This window comes from Lathyrus oleraceus, chromosome 3, assembly GCF_024323335.1.
Source record: "Lathyrus oleraceus cultivar Zhongwan6 chromosome 3, CAAS_Psat_ZW6_1.0, whole genome shotgun sequence".
Classification (NCBI taxonomy): Eukaryota; Viridiplantae; Streptophyta; class Magnoliopsida; order Fabales; family Fabaceae; genus Lathyrus; species Lathyrus oleraceus.
The window spans coordinates 26,425,048-26,446,061 of NC_066581.1; the positions used below are offsets into that span (position 1 = coordinate 26,425,048).

Here is a 21,014-nt window from a genome sequence, read left to right on the forward strand (position 1 = left end):
TAAGACTGTGCCAACAGCGTAATCACTAGCGTCACACATTATCTTGAATGGCTTACTCCATTCAGGTGGTTTCATAATGGGTGTTGTACTAAGGGAAATTTTTAGATGTTCGAACGCTTTTAAGAACTTTTCGTCGAATATGAATTCATCATCTTTCATTAATAAGCCTGTTAGTGGTTTTGTCATCTTAGAGAAATCCTTAATGAATCGTCGGTAGAAACCGGCGTGTCCTAAGAAACTGCGGATTTCTCTAATGGTTTTCGGAGGTTGAAGATGTTCTATAATTTTGATTTTCGCTTTATCCACCTCAACCCCTCGATTGGATATGACATGCCCAAGTACAATTCCTTATCGGACCATGAAATGGCATTTTTCCCAATTTAACACGAGATTTACCTTAACGCATCTCTCAAGTACCATTTCTAGGTTCGAAAGACATCCTTCAAAGCTTTGCCCACAAACATAGAAGTTATCCATAAACACTTCCATCATGTCATCTATAAAATCAACAAAGATTGACATCATGCATCTCTGAAATGTTGTAGGGGAATTGCACAGTCCAAATGGCATTCGTCGATAGGAAAATGTACCATAAGGGCATGTGAAAGTAGTCTTTTCTTGGTCATCAGGATGGATAGGAATCTGAAAAAATCCCGAGTATCCATCTAAATAGCAGAAGTGAGAATGCTTAACTAGTCATTCAAGCATTTGATCAATGAAAGCTAATGGGAAGTTATCTTTACGAGTGGCTCTATTTAGTTTCCTATAGTGTATGCACATTCTCCATCCAATTTGAGTTCTTTTAGCAACAGATTCTCCCCTCTCATTACTAACAACAATAACACCTCCCTTCGTCGGAACGACATGTATCGGGCTGACCCAGTTACTATCGGATATTGGGTATATGATTCTTGCTTCTAATAGCTTTTGCACCTCCTTTTTGACTACATCACTCAAGATGGGATTTACTATTATCTGATGCTCTCTAGAGGTTTTACAATCCTCCTCTAGCATAATGCGATGCATACATATAAAGGGGCTTATTCCTTTTAAGTAAGAGATTTTATAGCCTAGAGTTGTTGGATATTTTCTTAAGACGTGGAGTAATTTTTCGGTTTCTATTTGTCCTAAGTCAGCGTTGACTACAACTGGTCTTTCAAGCTTGGTAACTAGGAATTCATACCTTAGATCTTTCGATAATGTTTTAAGTTCTAATGAAGGTTTCTCGGGGCATAGTATTAGATTTGGGGTTAGTGCTAGACATTCTCTCAGACTGTCATCTACGTATGGCTCATGCCAATTATCATCTTCGAATATATGAGGTGTTGGAATCTTCAGTACTTCAGTATACTTAAATGGTCCCTTCTCCATTTCTTTCACACATTCTTCTATGACATCTAAGAGACAACATGAGTCAGTATTGACTACAACTGGTCTTTCAAGCTTGGTAACTAGGAATTAATACCTTAGATCTTTCGATAATGTTTTAAGTTCTAATGAAGGTTTCTCGGGGCATGGTATTAGATTTGGGGTTAGTGCTAGACATTCTCTCAGACTGTCATCTACGTATGGCTCATGCCAATTATCATCTTCGAATATATGAGGTGTTGGAATCTTCAGTACTTCAGTATACTTAAATGGTCCCTTCTCCATTTCTTTCACACATTCTTCTATGACATCTAAGAGACATCATTAGTCATCTATAGCTGGTGCTTGTAGGACTTTAGCTAAGAGAAATTCAACTTTTTCTTCTCCAACTTCGAAGGTCATCCTTCCTTTCTTCACATCTATGATGGCTCCGGCTGTGGCTAAAAAGGGTCTTCCTAGAATAATAGGGATGTGGGAATCCTCCTTTATATCCATTATCACAAAGTCGGTAGGAATATAGAATTGTCCTATACAAACAGGAATGTTCTCTAGCACACCTATGAGAAATTTAACGGAACAGTCAGCTAGTTTTAGAGACATCTTTGTTGGTCTTAATTCTCCCAAATTTAGTTTTTCGCATATGGATAAGGGCATTAAACTAACACTGGCTCGTAAATCACATAGAGCTTTGTCTATGATAAACTTTCCAATTACACATGGTATGGAAAAACTACCAGGGTCTTTCAGTTTAGGAGGCATGTTGTTTTGAATGATAGCGTTGCATTCTGCAGTAAGCATAAGAGTTTCATCATCCTCAAGATTTTTCTTGTTGGATATGATCTCTTTAAGGAATTTAGCATATGAAATCATTTGATTAATGACTTTTGTGAATGATATGATTATGTTCAGTTGCTTCAGAAGTTCCACAAATTTCTTGAATTATCCTTCATTTTTGGATTTAGCAAGCCTTTGGGGATAAGGTACAAGTTGTTTGTATGGTGGTGGAGGCACATAAGGTGGTTCTTTATCTTTTGCCTCTCCGTGTTCGTCTTCTTTTCCATCATCGGTTGGTTTGTTTACTTTTTTGGATCCTTTACCAGAATTTTGATACATGGCCGGATTTTGAATTATTGGGTCAGTTCGTTCATCTAGTTCTGTCCCATTTCGAAGTGTGATAGCGTTGGCGTGGCCTTTTGGGTTTGGTTGAGGTTGACCAGGAAATCCTCCAGCTGGGGCTACTATTGCGGCTTATTGTTGGGCTACTTGGGAGATCTGGGTTTCTAACATCTTGTTCTAGGTAGCCATAATATTAAACTTATTTGACAATTGTTTCATTAGTTCGCTCGTATGAGCGTTTTGATTTGCAAATTCTTTAATTTGTTGAGCTTGGGTATTTATAAAGTTTTCCATCATGATCTCTAGATTTGACTTTCTAGGTGCTTGTGGAGCAACAGGGGCTCCTTTCTGATAGCCAAGTGGAATAACAGGTGTTGGGTTTGGTGGAAATAAAGCATTGTTACTTTTATAGGAAAAGTTCGGATGGTTCCTCTAACCAAGATTGTAAGTGTTTGAATATCGGTTTCCTTGGGCGTAGTTTACTTGGTCGGTGGGTACACCATCAACTGACAATCAACATTAGTATACCCAGGGGTTCCACATAATTCACAATTTGGTGTTATAGCAGCTACGGTAGCTGCTGGTGTTATGGCCAAGCTTTCAATCATTTGAGTAAGCGCATCCACTTTAGCATTGACGCGGTCTATGCCATTGACTTCATACATTCCTCTTTTCTGAGTTGGTTTTTCTACAGCAGCATGTCCTCCTCCCCATTGGAAATGATTTTGAGCCATGTTCTCTATGAGTTTATAAGCTTCGTCATAAGGTTTGTCCATTAGAGCACCGCCAGCGGTAGCGCTTAAATTCATCTTAGTGTTATACAACAGACCATTATAGAAAGTATGGATAATCAACCATTTTTCAAGTCCATGGTATGGACAGAGTCGCATCATGTCCTTGTATCTTTCCTAAGCATCAAAAAGAGATTCATTATCTTTTTGCTTAAATTCTTTGATTTGAGCTCTTAGCATATCTGTTTTGCTTGGTGGAAAATATCGGGCTAAGAAGACTTTCTTCAACTCGTCCCATGTGGTTACTGAGTTTGAAGGTAGAGACTGGAGCCAAGCTCTAGCTCTATCTCTTAAGGAAAAAAGGAAAAGACGTAGTCTAATCGCTTCTTGACTGACACCATTTGCTTTCACTATGTCTGCGTACTGCACAAACACTGACAAATGTGAGTTAGGGTCGTCTGTAGGACTACCTGAAAATTGGTTTTGTTGAACGGTTGATAATAGCGAAGGTTTCAACTCGAAATCATTTCGATTGATGGCAGGGGCAGCAATGTTGTTATGTGGTTCTGCTTGCGATGGAACAACATAATACTTCAACAGACGGTTTTATGGTCTTTCGGCCATAATTGGTTCTGATTCTAAAATTGGGGTGTTAGGATCTAGAAGGTCGTATTTAATACGAAAATTGTTGATTCAGTGTTTTAGATTAAGATAACGCTCGATATCGTCAATTGGTTGCTCTAACTCCTTGCTCTGAGAGCGAGTGTCTAGCATAAAAATAAAGAAAATTAAATGCCTTAGTCTATACTGCGCAACAAAGGAATCACAAATATTGACTAAATTAGTCCCCGACAACGGCGCCAAAAACTTGATGAGCGACGAGCGTGTCTGTCGGATTATGACTGCAAGAGCACAACCGATCGTGTAGTTTTAAAAGATTATCGAACCCACAAGGACTAATGGTCAAACTAATGCTATCTATTGTTGCAGTACAAAGCTAAGCCTAAGATTATAAGGGTAGGAACAGAAACTAAAATACTAATTTCTAACGATTTAAAAGTTATGATAGCAAACGAGTCCGGAATATGGATTTCGTGTACCTAAGGGATTAGGTAGAATTGGGAACTAAATATGATTCTATTGAGTCATGGAGAAAATACCGACTTAAAGATCCCGTCTCACACTCTTGCGCTATTGACAAAGATCACACCTCCTAACCATAGGGTTTTGCTCTCGCTCGCCCGTTCTAATTAGAAAGCACATTTTGAAAGTAAATGAGATCCTAAACGATGCCTAAAGCGCTCTTGCTGTTTTTAGGATCGATGCTTAGTTTCCACTATCTAGTTCCTTCCTCACACTCTCGCGCTATCAGTTTGAACCTTAACTTGTCTCACACCCTTGTGCCAAAACAGTAAAACATACACAATTGGAAACTAAAGCCATAACATAGTTAAATCATAAATTCACACCTATTATTTCTACCGAGTCCCGTCGGTAACGACGGTCCTGATACGTCATACTCAGAATAAATTAGCAAGACGTGATATTATTTGGGACATCATAATTAAAACATTCAAAATTAAGAGCAACATGGCATACAAGTAATTGAAGCAATAAAACATGCAATATCAAAAGCAGTAAAAAGAACATGAAATTGCTTAAAATAAACTGGAATTAATTTGAATTTGAACTTGAACTTGAATTGACTTGAAAATAAAATAATGGCAGGCTTTTCCTTTGATCCAAGAGTACAATGAAGATGAAAATAAAATAAAACTAGAACAGGTGTGACAATCCCTTGATGTGAGTTATTGTCAATTTTACAGGGGAATTTATGCTTAATTATAAAAACTCGATTCGGCAGAGCTTCCTCACAACTTGAATACCTTCCAAAGTCTCCCACAATTCTATTTATAGAGGTTTTGAGACCTGGTAACTCCCTTGGATCGTGCATGGAGAGTGGAGGGAAAATAGTGGATAAAAAACGGTCCAGAACTGTCCACTAGCACAATTTTGTTATTGCGCGATAATGGCGAACGCCATTAGGGGAATGGCAAATGTCATTCCTTCCATATTTTAAATTACCAGGCAGCGAAGTAAATGGTGAACACTGTCTGGACAGAATGCAATAAAACTTGCTCTTTTGCTCCTTTTTAGATCCTATTTCGCTCCTTTTCCGCGAGGCTTTCAAAACTTCAATGATATTGAATAATAACTGCAAAACAAATAAAATGGAGGTAAAAGACGATTAAATGCATAAAAACATAAACGGATATCATGTGAACTGAGCCTAAAAATACGATACTATTTCCCATTATCAAACCACTAGTGGTTCTTCTAGTATCTATACAACCGGTCCAATATGCATTAGTGAAACTGAGAATTAAAGTTGTGCATCTCTCCTAAACAATAAGCCTCGACCTAGTGAGCCTTTGTTGCATTTTATGAATCTACATGTACTTTCAAAACAGATAATAGTAAATGACCGAAGGAATTGATTGAGTTGTTGTGTGACAAAGGCAATCTCTTACCTTGTAATGGTCATGTAGAATAGTTTTCCCACAAGTCTTCTATAGGTAGCAACATCTTCAAAAGGTGTTGAGGAATCTTGGTGTAACTTTATCGAGGGATCAAGGGGTGTCTTGGAAGGGTTTTCTCAAAGGAATCCTGCATCATGGATCAAATCAACGCAGTATTTTCTTTGACAAATAATATCTATATTTTAGAGTGATCTACTTCAATTTCAAGAAAGTATTTCAATTATCCAAGGTTCTTAATTTTGATCAGGTAGTCCAAACTTGTCTTGATTATATCAAATTTACAAAGAGAATTTTATGCTAGAATCATATCAACTACATACACCAAAAGGATTGTGAAAAAAATACTCATTATATGTAGTGAATAGAGAATGTTCAGATGTGGATTGTTTATACCCTTGATCAACCAAAACTCCTGTCAACTTTTCATACTACTTTCTACTTGCTTTCTTTAGACAATAAATGGAATTAAGTACCTTCAAAATTTGGTTAAGATTAGGGATTTTAACACCTTGAGGAACAATCATGTAAGCGTCTTCTTGTAAATGACCATGCAAGAAGATAATGTTTACATAATTGATATAAATGTTAAGACTTGATGACAGCTACTACAAGAAGAACTCTTACAATTGTGATCTTGGCAACATATGAGAATGTTTCAAAGAAATCAATTCCTTCCACTTGATTATATCTCTTTGCAACTACCTTTCAATTGTACCTTCTGCCTTGTGTTTTATTTTGTAAATCCACGTGCTTCTTATATGGTTGAAATGAGTTGGAATGTGATGCAAGTCGCAAGAGCACGATTATACGAAATAATATAATCAGATTGAACCTACAGGGAGATGAGTTTGAGCACTGATTTTTATCTTAATTGTGTGTGGCTAAAGTGATAAATAAGCTTGAATTGTTGTTGAATAATTTTTAGAAAGTCCTAAAATTTATTTTTATGAAACATATCCACCTCCGGATGAAAATAAATATATTTTTGACAATATTAAAAAAAAAAAGAGATAAAATTATAAAAACTCATAAAGAATAATTATAATTTGTAAATGTATTTTCAATATTTTGATCACATATTAAAATAAATATATTTTTTTAATATGATTTAAATATTTATTATTATTTTTTCTATTAATTCTTTTAATTTATAATTATCTTTCTCATATCATTAATAATAACAAATTTATAAAATTTATTATAATTTTTTTTTCACACACCAATAATTATATTTCTTAATACATGTAAAAACATCAAATCTACTTATAATATCAAAACAAATTTTACTTTTTTTTCCCGTACAACAATAACTATATTTGTTAATATATGTAATAACATCAAATCCACTTATAACATCAAAACGGCAATATTTTAAGCACAAGTAATGTAATTAATTTATTTTATCAAAGTATAATAGTTGGCTGAAGCTTCAATATTTCTTGATCCTTGCATAGTTTATTAACTTGTTCTTCCTTCAACATTACTATCACATTTCTTGCAAACTCTCCTTCTGAAGAAGGCATCACCATTATCAAACCTTCCCCACCAACATTCCCAACACGACACGAAACATGAGCTGGTTTTTCATTATCACCAAACATTGATTCATACAACAATGACTCTGTCTCTTCCATGTACATGCATGTTAACTCAGAAGAACCATACACACATTTCGGTGTCGATTCCTTTTGCGACTCAAACGATTCTATAGAAGACATGATTTCTTCCTCAGTAACTTCTGTCATGTGCATGTGTATTAAACTTGCTATGTCTTCTAATTTTTTTCCATTCTTCATTTCTTCTGAATTCAGTGAAAATTTAGAAAAATGTAAAGCGTTTCCGAAATAACCAACCGGGAGATTCGTTTTGATAAGCTTTCTGAAGTCTCTGCAGATTGATAAAGAGTGATTTTGTTTATGCAATTTGGAACGCTTCAAAAGAGTAACACGAGTCCAAAACAAAGCTGCGAGGACATCAAAAGCAGTGGCACCAGCACATTTCGAGGTCAATTGTTTTATGATTGAACTTGAGAATTTGAAAGTGGCCGAGGTTATGTTTGTTTGTGGTTTTGGTTCATAATTTGGACTCATATCTTCATTGTTGTTTGGTGAAGAAGTGATTGAAATTGGAGTTAAGAAAGGAGGGTGAGAAATGGGAGTCACATGACGGTAAATTTGTGACCATGATTTGAAGAAAGATGATAAGAAAGTTAGATCAGCTATCATGTGAGTGCAGCTAACTCCAATTGCAATTCCACCTTCTTTGAAGCTATTTATCTGCAATATAACATACAACTTTATCACCTCTTTTAACATAATATACAACTATCAACTGAGATGACATAACGGTAATTAGATAGTACCTGAATTTGGAAAGGAGACCATGTACTTGTATCAAGAGGCATATCATCCCAAGCAATAAGCTGGACCTCATCCGGGCCACCTGCAGAAGATGATAGCCATTTTTCGATAGTACTATCGACATTAGCCTTAATGACCCGAACACCGGTATCATTACACCTAATCTCCCAATCACCACCATCTTCCTCCACTCGAGCCAACCGACCCGTTACTGTCGGGTACATCGACAAAACCTTCGACAAAGATTCCCTCAAGGGATCCAATTCAAATGACTCAAACCAGTTATCTTCATTCTTGTAGTAAAATATCAAATGCAAAGTATGATAACCCATACCATGGTCCACACCCGATAACTTATGGATCATACCCCGTTTTACAGGCCTGCTTGATACAACGGTTAGTTTTGAATCAAGTGTTACCTTAGAATCTGACATGATTGGTTCAAAGGCAAGAATATGATAATAATGTTGGGAGAGAAAAAAAGGAACAATCTCTAAATAAGTTTTGTGTTTCTTAAATGAACAAGTACATATAGATTCATTAATATTGTTACCTATTTATAACAAACGTCAAGTGATGTTTATACAATAGAAACATATGGCACAAAAATGGAGGGTAGTTAGGGAGGTTTATTTTAGAGGAAACGGTTAGGAATTAAAGATGAGAAGGTGAAGGTTGGTTGTTTTATTTAATTCCGTGGACCTATACCTTACTAGTTTCAAGTTTCTACAACTTATCGATAACGTTAAATTTCAACTTTTAGGTAATTACGTGCTGTACTAGTTAAATGACGGTGATTACACATTTTCATAGGCTATTTTATATGCAACTACATGCATGGCTTTTAAGATTAGTGGATTAATTAATGTATATGTTGTTAAAATGTCAATATTATGCATTTATTTGAGATGAAAACAGTCAATGCTATGCGGTTACTTATATGCATGAATGACTAAATATTTTGCACTAGAAAATAAAGTATCTACAATTCAAACAATTACTATAGTCAAAACTATACGGTAACTGATTAAAATACTTACAAGGATTTTTATTATAAAAAAGACTATTTTTTAGTTTTAGTAAATAAGTAATGTATCTAATTTATGTATAATTCAAATATATTAATGTATTCAATAATTAAAAAAAATTATTTATTAGGAGATAGGAGAGAATGGTTGGTGGTAGTTTATAAGCGAATTTACAGTGTGTTAGAGCTTAATTTTAAAGTGTTGTTTATATGTATAAGTTAGTTGATCACAAATACTTATTTTAGAGGTGTTGATTATACAATATGCCAAATGGGACACAAATGAAGTGGTCGTTAGAAATATTGAGAGGCTTATATTACAATTCAAGATTGGATTCGATAGCTAATTGATTGAACTTAAAGTTGATTATACAATATATCAGATGGGACAAAAATGGAGTGGTGGTTAGAAATATTGGGAGGCTTATATTACATTCAGGATCGAATTCGATAGCTGATTGATTGAACTTAATTTATAAATTAATTGAGTTAGATTTGAATTTAAAATTAAAATCGTGTATATATATATATATATATATATATATATATATATATATATATATATATATATATATATATATATATATATATATATATATATATATATATATATATATATATATATATATATATATATATATATATATATATATATATATATATATATATATATATATATATATATATATATATATATATATATATATATATATAATATATATATATATTATATATATATATATATATATATATATATATATATATGTAATACAATTATTATGAAGTTGGCCAGCGAATTCCATACTCATCTCGGATTCAATTTATCGGACTCTGAAGAACCGTCAAAATCAGAGTCGTCATGGCATTCCAATGGACGAATTCATTATAGAAAGGTTAAAGGGTTGAAGCAGTTACAAATGGTTAATGGTTACAAAAACCTAGCTATTAATCACATATCTTCGGTATCTAGGGAGGGGGAATGTTTGTGATATAAAAAGACCCTCAATATCGAACAAAAGAGGAGCTCGGATCGATGAATAACACAAAAATGATAAACATGTGAAAACCTTGGACCACCAACAATGGTGACCATACTCCCTTCCTAACATACCTCCTGCAAGACAAGACGATTGTGATCCCACATAATCGGCTTTAGGGGGATTTATCCAAATAATATTTATCAGGAACATTTGGCACCGTCTGTTAGAACCCGGTAAAACTAACCTAGGCCACAAATTCAACTAACACTTCTACCACTAACGATAATGGTAACACCTATGCCGGCAACGATGATGATAATGGAGACTACCTCAAGTACGCTCTCATATGATGAGGACAAGGAGATACCCTTCTTTTTTGGTGGGGACAATGACTTTCACGTGAGACAAACTCATAAAAATCGCCCGGAAGAAACCACCGTCGAGTAGAAACGTTGAAAGCTTCACTTGTGGCATAAATTTATCTATGAGTACGATCTTCTGCTTGCAATGATGCCAATGTCATGCCATCTCCAATGAAGTCGTCATCAATAGTCTCTTGTTATTCACTGATGCGACTAATGACTTCTCGACAAGTGTGTCGATAATATCGAAGTAATAAAAAAGCTAGATTTCGCAGGACTGCCTCTAAGCAAGACAAAATGTGTGGAATTTATAAAAACTAGTAAAAGGGAGGGTTCGAGTTTCAGTGCAAAAAGTAAATAAACGAGTAAACAATGTCACAAAAGCGTTCAGGCTGTGTTCTAGAATCCCTTATTCCTCTTTTTTTTTTATGTTTGATGCCCTGTATGAATGATCGAATCACTATAACCCCCACGACGAATTAACAAAATCATTATAGTCGATCCCTCATGAAATACCCCCTAACCACTACTCGAAGCTTTCTATCCCTAGTCCGCCAGCGTAAGTAGGGATAAACGATGTATAGAACGTTAATTCTTTATGTCACTACTCAAGTCTCCTATCCCTATTCAACCAGCGTAAGTATAACAATTTTCCTAGGTCCAACACATAGACTAATGATCAGTATTCTCTATGTGCCCAAAATTAGATTAAAAGAGTATCTCATAAAAAAAACATTACGAACAAGAAGCAATTGAATAAGATTATAGATAAATAGGTTCATACAATGATCAAATCAACATAGAATCCAACAATATAGAAATAAGTTCATCATATAACCTAGAGGAGTTTAGCTACTCATAGTGTAATTAACAATACCATACTTGATAGATAAAAATAACATGAGAAGTCCCTTGAAGTGATGGCCTCCAATGGCTTAAAATAGTAAAAAAATCTCCTTTCGTTCCCTCAAAATCGTGCTTCAATCTCCAAATTTTGTAACCCTTGTGAAAGTGCAGAAAATCCCCTTTTAAAGGCGCGTGATTATTCCAGTGGTTGAACACTTTTGCTCCTTTTTTGCTCAAATTTTTACTAAGTCCACAATTTGCACACTTAGTTATTTTTCCTCATTATTTGATCATTCTTCTTTATATTTGCTCGACTTTCACTTGTTTTACTCCGATTCTTAGACTAAATATATGCAATGACGGACTATCATCACAACCCAAACCTTGAATCGTTGCTTGTCCTCAAGTAACTCGCCTGCAATTGCACATTTTAACAGACAACAAGTTGCACAATAACAGTCGAACATCCCCAAATTAAATATTTCTTTCACAATCTAAGAACCGAATGAGCCCTATCACGTGCTTGATAGGTTGAGTGATGATCCCAGGGGCTAAAATTTCCTCTTTTTTTCTTCTTTCCCTATTTTTTTCACTATGCAACATAACACCAAAATTGACAATTAGAAAAAAAAAACTAAAAATTTCACAATGACATAAAACAGAAATAAATTCTTACTGATGAGTTGCCCCCCATCAAGCATTTTTTCACGTCATTAGTTTGACGATCCAAGCCTAAGGTACGTCAGACGCAAAGGATACCCTCACGCCGGTCACTTCACCTCTTATTTTTCCTTTGTCTACCTTGCTACCTTTTTCATCCAGATAGTAACAGGTATCCAAATGCTCAACATACGGTGTCTCGTCATACACTTTGAAAACAATTCTCTTTTTATTAAACTTTAAGACAAATTCTCCCGTTTCTACATCAATTTTTGCTTTCCTGATTGTCAAGAATGGCCGCCCTGAGAATAACAGATCCCCTGTGTCTCCTTTTGTATCAATAATGTTAAGTTTCAACTTTTAACTAATTATTAATTAAGTTTGCATGCATTTGTCTTGTGTGGTTTAGTGATGGTGATTATGTTGGTGTAAGCCCTAGAGGCCAATACTTTTGGTACTTGTATCAAATTATTTATTAATAATAAAAGGCTTTTTCTTTATTACGTTTGTTTAATAAAGTCCCTAGAATAGCTAGTCTGTTTAATGTATCAAGTATGACTTAATCATGAGATCACATTAAACATAAGGACACTATTCTTAAAGTATCCGTAGTCGAGCTTTATTGTGAAGTGGGATGACATTAAAGCATTAAGACTATTATGTATATAGACTGATGATCACATCTCATGGATCATGGATAAGGAGTTATCAAGTCTTAAACATAGGTATGAATATTAAGAGTATTATTTATACCGGATTGACCCGCTATGAGAATATTATATAGAAAGTTATGCAAAGTGTCATAAGTTATTCCCATGGTGATAATGGTGTATACCACTCTTTGACCTGAAACCACTATGGACCCTAGATGTAGAGTCGAGTGCTTTATTGCTGATCAAACGTTGTCCGTAACTGGATAACCATAAAGACAGTTGATGGGTACTCCACGAAGCATGCTGAGGGACATGAGTGACCTAGATGGAATTTGCCCATCCTGCATAACAGGATAAATGTCTATGGGCCCAATATTGAACTGGACAAGGATGACACGGTCTATGCCTTGTGTTCAATATAGACATAAGGGCAAAAGGGTAATTATACACATAAGTATTATCACAAAAGGAATTGTCAGATCACATGACATTTTCGTGTCTTGGGTAGCAGTGATGTGTTGCTAGATATCGCTCACTGTTTATTATGTTAAATACATGATTTAATATAATTGCCAATGCCGCGAAAACCTACAGGGTCACACACAAAGGACGGATTGATGAGAGATAGAGTAACTAAGGAACACCGTAAGGTACGGTGCCCTTAAGTGAATTGTAGAACATCGTAAAGGTACGGTGTACTTAAGTAGAATACGAAATATGGTAAGGTACCATGAGCTTAAGTGATTTTGGGCATATTATAAGATATGGGCCAAAATACACTTAAGTGGGCCTTTTAGCTTGAAGCCCACACAAGTGGTTCTATAAATAGAACCCTTGTGCATAAGCATTGATTGCGGTTGCATTATTTTCGTTTTCTCTCTCTCTCTCTCTCTCTCTCTCTCTCTCACTCAAAGCCTTCATTCGTACCAGCTAGCACTGAGATTGAAGGAATCCGTTCGTGTGGACTGAGTAGAGACGTTGTCATCGTTCAACGTTCGTGATTGCTCCGTGGATCTGCATCAAAGGTTTTGATCGTCACAAGAGATCTGCACCAAAGGTTTCAATCGTCACAAGAGGTAAATATTCTATCACTGATCATGACCATTCGTAAGGATCTCTAAAGGAGAAAATTTTAATTTTCGCTGCATTTTGGATCGCAATTCTCCTTCAGTGGTATCAGAGCCACTTACGAAACCATGAATCGGATAGCTATTTATTTTCTGTATTAATATGATTAAAAGACAGAATGAATCAATTAATTAAACGGGTAATTAAATTTGGCATCATGAGTGTACGAGTTGGATGATTGATATTGACTATGCTTCGGAACCGACATTAGTATGGAGCAGCGATACATCGATCGTCCATAGGTTACACAATTAAGACCGATCAACTTATATATGATATAAGTAATCCTAATGCAAAGTACGGTATATATGATATACTGTTTCTGTTTCGTTCATTCAAACACTAAATGGTTGTTTTCCTTTGAGCGATCAATGGTCACTTGCTTCGGAATCCGACATTAGTATGGTGAAGCAATGACCTGTTGATCAATCATACTGAATCAACAATCGAGGTGTGTTTGACGGTCTGAAATTGTTGCATTAGGGTTAGTGACGGCGCAAGGGTTGTGCCGTCAAGGAGTTGTGAATTGAGGGCTTGTTGGAACACGTAGCGCTAGTTTTTGGTCGCGTGACGATCGCCATGGACTTGTGACGATCGTAACAAGCTGGACGTGACAGTCGTCACGTGCTTTGTGACGGTCGTCACAGTCACAGATCCAGAATTCTAGGCGTTTCTGTTTTTGGCCGCGTGACGTTCGTCATGGGCCTGTGGCGGTCGTAACATGCTTGTGACGGTCGTCACACTCACAGAGTCAGAAATTTAATTTGGTAGTATGATCGATCGCCGAAATTTAATTTGGTTTTAATTAATTAAAGGAATTAAAAATTAATAATAATAATAGTGTGTTTATCGTTATTGCCTTATGGTGATCAGTTATGGCCTTAGTCTTCCTTCATTTTGTTTTGGGTTTTTAAATACGACCTGCGTGTCGTGCCTCTCCTTTTAATCTCTTAATGTAACTTCTTTTCTCATCTCAATCCCTCGTATGTAAAACGAGTTTCTTCTGTAATGTAATGTTATGAAGAAAGAGAAGAAGACAATGTTATGAAGAAAGAGAAGATTTCAATATCAAAGGAGGACATCCTTGAAGATCTTGCTTGGAGAAGCTTAGATCGTTATTAGGTTAGCGTAGGTTCTCTCATTGGCTTGGGAGAACAATTGCGCTAGGGGCCATAACTGTTTCATTATGTATGTTGATGCATGTATATGTATGTTGATGCATGTGAATATATGTTGATGCATGTGAGAGACGATTTATATGATAAATAAGCCGGTGAGATCATAACAATTACAATTCCCTCAAATTAAATATTAAGTTTATGCTTTCCAAGTTTTAGCACTCATCAAGACTAGTATCGGATAATGTAGGTTTCGCCTACGCGAGGTGCATGTTCTATATTAGTAAGGTGCGATGGGATAATTGTAATATCCAATTGCTAAAACAATGGGCCAAACTTAACTAAATAAATTATAATAAGATTATATATGTTTAGAAGCAAGAGTTGGGAATGATCCATATGATGGATTGGAATAAAGAGTTATTCACCCAATTGAAATTTTCGAGAGTTGTATGAGATACAATTGGAAGGAGTTCCTACCTAAATAACCTAGTTTTATGTAATCCGCCTACGCGGACTTAGAACAAAGTGAAATATGGATCTCGACCCACTAGAAAATCTTCCAACGGGATTTTCCGAATCAAATGATGAGGGTCATTTGTTTTGAGTAAAATAGTGGGAGCATATTTAATTAAAGGCCTAATTAAATATGTCAATGATACTTATATTTTCATTAATCTCAACAAACACCTCTAACAAATATTTTGCGATCAATCCTTGACAAAGATAAATTGTCTGGGACAAATTTTCTAGATTGGCACCGAAACCTGAGGATTGTCCTCAAACATAATAGAAAGTTGTATGTCTTGGAGACACCTGTTCCTGAAGAGGAACCTCCTAGTTCTGCACCTAAGGCAGAAAGAGATGCTTATAAGAAGCATGTCGATGATGCCAATGAAACTGCTTGTCTCATGCTGGATGTCATGAACTCAGAGTTGCAAAAGCAACATGAGAACATGACAGCGTTCGATATGATCGAACACCTGAAGATGCTCTATCAAGAGCAAACAAGGCATGAGAGGTTTGAAGTTTCAAAATCCCTTTTTCAAGGCAAGTTAGCTGAGGGAGCCCCTGTAAGTCCCCATGTGCTCAAGATGATTGGGTATGTGGAAAACCTTGAAAGGTTGGGTTTTCCCCTCGGAAAGGAACTTGCGACTGATTTAATCTTGCAATCGTTGCAAGATAGATTCAGTCAATTTGTCCTAAATTTCAATATGAATGATTTGGACAAATCTCTTCCTGAGCTGCTAGCCATGTTAAGAACTGTTGAGCAGAATCTGAAGACAAAAGGAAAGTCCATTCTGATGATCGGAAATGGAAAGAGACAGAACAAAAGGCCCACCAAGCAGGGTGATAAAGGGAAAGGCAAGGAAGTTGCCAAACCCAGACCCATTGTTGTTGCTTTGAAGCCTAGTGGAGGCATAGCAAAGGCAGGCACCTACTTCCATTGCGGTAAGACCGGACACTGGAAGAGAAACTGCACAAAGTACTTGGAAGATGACAAAATCTCCATTCACGAGAAAAGGTGAAAGAGCTAATGATCTTTTGGCCCTCATACATACTGATGTATGTGGACCACTGAACATACCAGCAAGAGGAGGTTTTCAGTACTTCATCACATTTACTGATGATTTTAGTAGATATGGTTATGTGTATTTAATGAAACACAAATCAGAGTCCTTTGAAAAGTTCAAGGAATTCAAGAATGAAGTACAAAACCAACTAGGTAAGAATATTAAAACTCTTCGATCAGATCAAGGTGGTGAGTATTTAAGCCTAGAGTTTGATGACCATCTGAAAGAGTGTGGGATTCTATCCCAACTTACTCCTCCTGGAACACCCCAATGGAATGGTGTATCTGAGAGAAGAAATCGAACCCTATTAGACATGGTCCGATCCATGATGAGTCACGCCGATCTTCCAAACTCCTTTTGGGGACATGCACTATTGACAACAGCTTACACACTTAACCGTGTTCCATCCAAAAAGGTTGAGAAGACACCATATGAGATATGGAGTGGTAAGAAACCACATATGTCTTACATAAAGATTTGGGGTTGCGAGGTTTATGTGAAACGACAAATTTCAACTAAGCTTGAGCCCAAATCTGACAAATGCTTATTTGTGGGGTATCCTAAAGAAACAAGAGGGTATTACTTCTACAATCCTTCTGAGGGCAAAGTGTTTGTCGCTCGAACTGGAGTTTTCCTAGAAAAGGATTTTATTTCCAAAGGAACCAGTGGGAGGAAAGTAGAGCTTGAAGAAATTCAAGAATCACAAAGCATAGATACACCTATGGAGGAATTAGAGCAGGAAACACAAGAAGTTGTGGAAGAGCAACCTGCTCAAGTAGAACAAGACCAGCGTAGGTCAAGCAGGATACGTCAACTACCTGAGAGATATGGATATCTCATAACTGATCAAGGTGATGTATTACTCATGGATCAAGATGATCTTGTGACCTACCAAGAGGCCATAACTGGTCCCGAGTCTGAGAAGTGGCTAGAAGCCATGAAATCTGAAATGGATTCCATGACACAAACCAAGTTTGGACCTTGGTAGAGCCTCCTGTAGGAGTTAACCCTATAGGATGCAAGTGGGACTTCAAAAAGAAGACTGACATGGATGGTAAGGTACATACCTATAAGGCAAGACTGTTTGCAAAAGGATATAAATAAATTCATGGTATTGACTATGATGAAACCTTTTCACCAGTTGCAATGCTTCAATCTGTTCGGATTTTACTTGCTATCGCTGCATATCATGATTATGAAATATGGCAGATGGATGTCAAAACTGCTTTCCTTAATGGAAATCTTCTTGAGGATGTGTACATGACACAGCCTGAAGGATTTGACATACCAGAGGAAGCCCAAAAGATATGTAAGTTACAAAGATCAATCTATGGATTGAAGCAAGCTTCCAGAAGCTGGAATCTTCGTTTTGATGAAACAGTAAAACAATATGGATTCATCAAGAACGAAGATGAGCCTTGTGTCTACAAGAAGGTTAGTGGGAGCATGATCGTTTTCCTGGTATTATATGTAGATGACATATTACTCATTGGAAACGATATCCCTACCCTACAACAAGTAAAGTCTTGGTTGGGGAAATGCTTTTCTATGAAGGACCTAGGTGAAGCAGCCTATATATTAGGAATTAGAATCTATAGAGATAGATCACAAAAACTGCCTGGCCTAAGTCAGAGTACATACATAGACAAAGTGTTGAGACGCTTTAATATGCATGATTCCAAGAAAGGATTCATACCTATGCAACATGGCCTGTGTCTATCAAAAACACAATCCCCTTTAACTAAGGAAGAAAGGGATCGCATGAATAAGATTCCATATGCATCTGCAATAGGATCTATCATGTATGCCATGTTATGTACTCGACCAGATGTCTCGTATGCTTTAAGTGCAACGAGTAGGTACCAATCTGATCCTGGTGATGCTCACTGGGTAGCTGTCAAGAATATCCTTAAGTATTTAAGAAGGACTAAGGACTCATTCTTGATATATGGAGGTCAGGAAGAGTTGGCTGTAATTGGATACACCGATGCTAGCTTCCAGACAGATAAGGATGACTTTAGATCGCAATCTGGTTATGTGTTTAGCTTAAACGGTGGCGCTGTGAGCTGGAAAAGTTCAAAGCAAGATAAAGTTGCTGATTCTAGAACCGAGGTCGAGTATATTGCTGCCTCAAGTGCAGCAAAGGAAGCTGTTTGGATCAAAAAGTTCATTAGTGAACTTGGCATAGTTCCTAGCATTGTGGATCCCATTGGTCTCTACTGTGATAACAATGGTGCTATCGCACAAGCCAAGGAGCCTAGATCTCATCAATGATCCAAACACATACTTAGGCGTTATCATCTCATTCGAGAGATAATAGATAAAGGAGATGTGAAAATATGCAGAGTACCTACACTTGACAATATTGCTGACCCACTGACAAAGCCTCTTGTGCAGCAGAAGCATGATGGCCATACTAGATCTATGGGTATTAAGGGTATGCCTGATTGGCTCTAGTGCTAGTGGGAGATTGTTGGTGTAAGCCCTAGAGGCCAATACTTTTGGTACTTGTATCGAATTATTTATTAATAATAAAAGGCTTTTTCTTTATTACGTTTGTTTAATAAAGTCCCTAGAATAGCTAGTCTGTTTAATGTATCAAGTATGACTTAATCATGAGATCACATTAAACATAAGGACACTATTCTTAAAGTATCCGTAGTCGAGCTTTATTGTGAAGTGGGATGACATTAAAGCATTAAGACTATTATGTATATAGACTGATGATCACATCTCATGGGTCATGGATAAGGAGTTATCAAGTCTTAAACATAGGTATGAATATTAAGAGTAATATTTATACCGGATTGACCCGCTATGAGAATATTATATAGAAAGTTATGCAAAGTGTCATAAGTTATTCTCATGGTGATAATGGTGTATGCCACTCTTCGACCTGAAACCACTATGGACCCTAGATGTAGAGTCGAGTGCTTTATTGCTGATCAAACGTTGTCCGTAACTAGATAACCATAAAGATAGTTGATGGGTACTCCACGAAGCATGCTGAGGGACATGACTGACCTAGATGGAATTTGCCCATCCTGCATAACAGGATAAATGTCTATGGACCCAATATTGAACTGGACAAGGATGACACGGTCTATGCCTTGTGTTCAATATAGACATAAGGGCAAAAGGGTAATTATACACATAAGTATTATCACAGAAGGAATTGTCAGATCACATGACATTTTCGTGTCTTGGGTAGCAGTGATGTGTTGCTAGATATCGCTCACTGTTTATTATGTTAAATACATGATTTAATATAATTGCCAATGCCGCGAAAACCTACAGGGTCACACACAAAGGACGGATTGATGAGAGATAGAGTAACTAAGGAACACCGTAAGGTGTAGCGGTGTATTCGTCACTTTAGATTTATTGATTAAATCAAAAGCAAAGCATACAAAGATAGAGTCGCCACCGCACTTCTATTTATCCAAAGGAATGACTAGAAAGCGAACAAAAGCCTAAGAAGTTTTGCAAAGAAAACTAATAAAAAGGGTACAGAGATCTGGGTAAGGGGGTAATTATGCAAAGGGAAGGTGTTAGGCACCCAATGCATCCTAGGTACTCCTAGGGAACCCTTTTCACAACTTGTTGTATCAATTATTTGTTTATGAAATATTTTTGTGCAAACATGAGGGAAGAGGTGAGAAAAGAATGTACAAGTTTATTATTTTTGTGTTTGGATGGATGAACCCATTGCCTACGTACCTTTTCATGAAAGATAAGGATCAAAACGCCGTAGTTCGGCTAAAAGATTTCCAAAAAGTGAGTGGATTGATTTTAAACAAAAGACTTAAGGTCTTTCATTATCAACGGGAGAAAACTCAACCTGAACCAACAATCCACCATGTGAGAACAACTTCAACATGCTAGTGAGGGGTTAACCCTATAATAAGCATGGAAGTCTTACAATTCAATCACTAAGGATGCGGTGAGATTTACATCAACCACTATGATAATTCAGATCTATAGCTAATGCATGAAAACTTGATTAACAAGTGGACAAGGGCCACAAAAGCAATTGAGTGGGTTGAATTAACCAATTAGAATTATTCCCAAAATGAAGTCAAAGTTAACATTAAAGTTCATTCACAATGAGTATTAGTGAAATGAGATTTTGAAAATCAAAGGCTTAAGGCCTAGGTTTCTAGTTTTGGAAACAAGTGAAAATGTTTGCACAAAAGTTTTCTGGTTTTGGGTTAAGGATGAAAAAGGTTAAGGTTAAGCACAAAAGGGTTAAGGGACAAAGCCACAAATAGGAGTTGTTTTCTCAAGATCATGGAAATGATCCAAGGAAGTTCCTTTGGAATTGGGCAACACAGAGCAATAAGCAAATAAGCAAGGGTATCAAAGGAGCAACAAAAGATGGAAACAGAGTGCCAATCATTGGTCTTACGTCCAACTCTACAAACAAGATAGGGAAATAGATAGCCAATCAATGGTCTTACGTCTAACTCCACAAAACAACAAAATAGGAAACAGATAGCCAATCAATGGTCTTACATCTAACTCCACAAAACAACAAAATAGGAAACAGAT

General features: G+C 36.4%; 2 protein-coding genes and 1 non-coding gene across 3 annotated transcripts; 1 reads left to right on the top strand and 2 right to left on the bottom strand.

The window, feature by feature from the left end:
- Positions 1-1,692: 1,692 nt before the first annotated feature.
- Positions 1,693-2,238, bottom strand: LOC127129466 (uncharacterized). The gene has a single exon (XM_051058647.1). The coding sequence runs from the start codon at positions 2,236-2,238 to the stop codon at positions 1,693-1,695; it is 546 nt and encodes a 181-aa protein (XP_050914604.1).
- Positions 2,239-3,348: 1,110 nt separating this feature from the next.
- Positions 3,349-3,455, top strand: LOC127134058 (small nucleolar RNA R71). Its single transcript, XR_007807838.1, has one exon. It is a non-coding gene; the product is annotated as a small nucleolar RNA R71 (small nucleolar RNA).
- Positions 3,456-6,949: 3,494 nt separating this feature from the next.
- LOC127132245 (protein ECERIFERUM 2) lies at positions 6,950-8,646 on the bottom strand. The gene is made up of 2 exons (XM_051061164.1): positions 8,118-8,646; positions 6,950-8,031 (listed from the first exon to the last, which is right to left on the bottom strand). The coding sequence occupies exons 1-2, from the start codon at positions 8,547-8,549 to the stop codon at positions 7,159-7,161; spliced, it is 1,305 nt and encodes a 434-aa protein (XP_050917121.1). The 5' UTR covers positions 8,550-8,646; the 3' UTR covers positions 6,950-7,158.
- Between the last annotated feature and the right edge of the window lie 12,368 nt (positions 8,647-21,014).